The 4111-nt window shown below is 37.0% G+C and overlaps 1 protein-coding gene across 1 annotated transcript; it reads left to right on the top strand.

The window, feature by feature from the left end:
- Positions 1 to 390: 390 nt before the first annotated feature.
- Positions 391 to 1347, top strand: LOC113189588 (olfactory receptor 6C4). Its single transcript, XM_026398454.2, is given in 1 exon segment — positions 391 to 1347. A coding segment is annotated over 1 exon segment (957 nt).
- The last annotated feature ends 2764 nt before the right edge of the window (positions 1348 to 4111 follow it).

Below are 4111 nucleotides of genomic sequence, written 5' to 3'. Positions count from 1 at the left end.
ACAGCAGATATTCAGTGAAGCAAAAAATATTACAGAGACGTTAAAGAAAGAAACAGGAAACACAGAAAAAAGCATCAGTTGGAGATATTTCTACAAAGAGCAAGAAGTAGGAGAGACAGAGTCAGAGGAAAGTGCTTACAATATGGGCATTTCATAAACATGTAAATTTGAGAAATTACAAAGCCTTTAGGAATGAGGTCATTTATGTAAAGTATGGGGCTTTCCATGGAGCCAAGTGTAATCCAAGGAACACTGATTTGGGCTGATATGACGAAGAGCAATGTGTGACCTTATTCTGTTGGTTAAAATAAGCCTTATCTCTTCTACTGGGGAATTCTGCAGTTTTCTTCTTTCTCACTTTTCCCCTTTTAGATCTCCTGGAGGTCAACTATGAAAAACAGGACCATGCTGACTGAATTTATTCTACTGGGCCTCACAAGTCAACCTGAACTTCAGGTGGCGATGTTCATGTTTCTGTTTATCACCTACATGCTCAGTGTCCTAGGAAATCTAACTATCATCATCCTCACCTTACTGAATTCTCAGCTGCAAACCCCCATGTATTTCTTCCTCCGAAATTTCTCCTTCTTAGAGATTTCCTTCACATCCATTTTTATTCCCAGATTTCTGACCAGCATGACAACAGGAAATAAGGCCATCAGCTTTGCAGGCTGCTTCACTCAGTATTTTTTTGCTATATTTCTTGGGGCAACAGAGTTTTACCTCCTGGCTTCCATGTCCTATGATCGCTATGTGGCCATCTGCAAACCCCTGCATTATCTGACCATTATGAGCAGCAGAGTCTGCACACAGCTTGTGCTCTGCTCCTGGCTGGGGGGACTCCTTGCTATTGTACCGCCAATCACCTTGATGAGTCAGGTAGATTTCTGTGCCTCCAATGTTCTGAATCATTATTTCTGTGACTATGGGCCCCTCCTGGAGCTGGCCTGCTCAGACACAAGCCTCTTAGAAAGGATAGTTATGCTTGTGGCTGTGGTGACTCTAGTGATTACTTTGGTTCTGGTGACATTTTCTTACACATACATCATCAGGACTATTCTGAGGATCCCCTCTGCCCAGCAAAGGACAAAGGCCTTTTCCACTTGCTCTTCCCACATGATTGTCATCTCCCTGTCTTATGGCAGCTGCATGTTTATGTACATTAATCCCTCTATAAAAGAAAGAGGTGCTTTCAACAAAGGAATAGCTGTGCTCATTACTTCAGTTACACCCATGTTGAATCCCTTCATTTATACATTAAGAAATCAACAAGTAAAGCAAGTCTTCAAAGACACTGTCAGAAAGATTGTGAAGTTTTAAGAAAAAAAAAAGAACACCCTTCAATGAAAAATGTATTTGTACTTCATAAATATATATTTAGAGTCTACTAAATTTCAAGGGTTGAACTGGCTCTTGAAGATAAAAATACAGAAATCATGTGTTCTAATGTTCAAGGAATCTACAATCTAGAGTAGAGGTAAGGAATATAGACTCTACATTTTTTGATACATTTACAAAAAAGAAATGAAATGACATAGTAAGTGCTACTAGAGACAGGTGAATGATCCAGCAAAGAACAGAAAGACCACTTCTTTATAGAAATGACTTCAAATTTAAGAAGCAAAACACTGCTTATTAAGTAGAAGTGGTGAAGAATGTGGGGTGATAAAGAAGGCAAGATCATAAAGTATGTAATTGCAAACTGTGGGGTTAGTTAAGTGTCATGAGTCAGAGGAGTGTTAAGAAATGCCTTATGAGCCAGGTGCAGTGGCGCATACCTGTAATCCCAGCAGCTCAGGAGGCTGAGACAGGATTGTGAGTTCAAAGCCAGCATCAGCAAAAGCTAGACACTAAGCAACTGAATGGCACTAAGCCTGTCTCTAAATAAAATACAAAATAGGGTGGAGATGTGGCTCAGTGGTTGAGTGCCCCTGAGTTCAATCCCCAGTAACCACCCCCCAAAAAAGGGGAAAAAAATAAACTCCCTGTGGCCATCAGCATTGAGAGGCACTGACCTTGTTCCTCATTCCCAGAGACTGAGGAACTTCCATTAAGGTGTAATTTCATTTCTTTCCCTTTATCATTTAGGTTTCAGTTGTAGCCATTGCAACCTCCATCTCTTTGTAAGAGGAAAATGAAAGGAAAGAGTACACATTTAGTCCACATCATTCAAATTAGAAAAAAACTCTCTAGATTTTGTCACCTTACATACCCACATTCTAGAGGTTAGGGTTAAAAGACGCTCCTAGAGGAAGGTTAGAAACCTCTCTATTTGTGACTCTTTTTGACAGAGTCTATTTTTTATTTTCTTAGATGACATATTTTAAGTTAATAGCAAGAGATTTTCTCTCTCTTTGAAAGTTTCTGGTGATGTTTTTATTTATATGCATTAATTGTAAACATTAATGGGATTCAGTGTCATATTTCAAATACATGCATATACTGCACACTGATCAAATCCAGCCTCCCTTTATCCTATTATTGGTTTTATTTTCATCCTTTTGTTTATATTGATTAGATATGAGAAAACATAAATTTTGTGATCTGTTCCATTCCATTAATTTTCTTCAAATATACTGCTTTTGTTGCGAACCTAAGCCACCCCGGATATCTATTATGTGAAGTGAAAATAATATAAGGTATGGATTTAATTTTATATCTAGAATATTCCAAATTATGAGCCTTGGAAAATAGCTGGGAATAAACTACCCTACTAAAGAAAACTCAGCAAATGGATTTAAGGTAACAACTTAAATTTTAACAGGTATTGGTACCACCTTGATTTCAATGGAAGGACATTTGTTTTTTAATCTGAGCATGTCTATGCAGTTTAATGATATCCTAACATGTTGTGGGATGTTGTTTACTCTTTTGAGTACAAATGCAACATAACCCAGTATATTGATATACTTTATATATGCTAACATGAGCATGGTGCTTCTCAAGCATCTAACGTAAAAGCTGGATTGTACTGATCATAAATACAAATTGTCAGACCCACAGAAAGTATTAGAGCATGTATAGTATTGCTGAATAGAAGGTCCTGTATGGAAAGCCTCTGCTATTATGAATGTCTAGTAATTAATTTGATTTTCAATTTATCCCAGATTCATTGAGGGAACATTTAACTGATACAGAATATTCTTAAACAGTCACACCTAAATTATTAAGTTCCTCCACATCCAAATTTCTCCAAAAACCTGTGTGGTAAAGTAGAAGCAATTCCACACAGTGGTTTAAAACACAGGCTTTTAGTTCAAATCTTTGACTCTCAATGATCTATCAGAATTACCTAGGGTTATTTACTTGATGTTTATAAAGCTTATCTTTATCAACTCTAAAATATGGATATTAACAGTGTCTATTTTGTAGGGTACTGGGAAGAATACACATTAAATTAATTGCTTTAATATAACTAGGACTATAAAACATTGGCCAATCTACTTGAAATCCTTATGCAATAAGACACATATATTCTATTCCTCCTATGTCTAATTCCATGCCTAGATCGCCAGAACAGTGAAATTCTTGCCTATGTTCCAGATAAAGACATCAGAATAGTCACCAATGAATCCTCAGAATTTGGTTAACATTAGCCTCATGTACACTGAATATCTGTGGGAGAGAGGAAATGTATGAATATGCTGGGAGAGAGTGGTAAGCACACCATGTAAGTCAATGCTTAAAATCACAAGGCAGAATATCACTATGTTCATAAAAATGTTTAAGGTCTAATAGTTAATATATATGTTCATTTTAACTTGTTTTCTGTAACTGGAGAGAGTCAGGAGTCTACTTTCAGAATTCTGCATGTTGATATCCAATTCTCCCAGCACCATTTAGGGAAAAACTGTCATTTCTCCAATGTGTGTTCTTAGAATCTTCTCAAAAATCACTTGGCTATTTTGCGCCAGTGGTCTATGTCCCTGTTTCTATGCCAACACTATGCCATTTTGATTACTACAGTTTTACCCTGTGTTTTCAACTTAGGTAACAAGATGACTCCTGCTTCATTATTTTCTGAATGGCTATTTGGGTTGATTGATTTGGCTATTTGGGGTTTTTTGTGGTTCCACACAAATTTCAGAATTGTGCTTTCAGGTTCTGTGAA

The sequence above is a fragment of the Urocitellus parryii genome, chromosome 5 (assembly GCF_045843805.1).
Source record: "Urocitellus parryii isolate mUroPar1 chromosome 5, mUroPar1.hap1, whole genome shotgun sequence".
Lineage (NCBI taxonomy): Eukaryota > Metazoa > Chordata > Mammalia > Rodentia > Sciuridae > Urocitellus > Urocitellus parryii.
The sequence above is the reverse complement of the archived record's forward strand: the minus strand, read 5'-3'. Positions and strand labels throughout refer to the sequence as shown.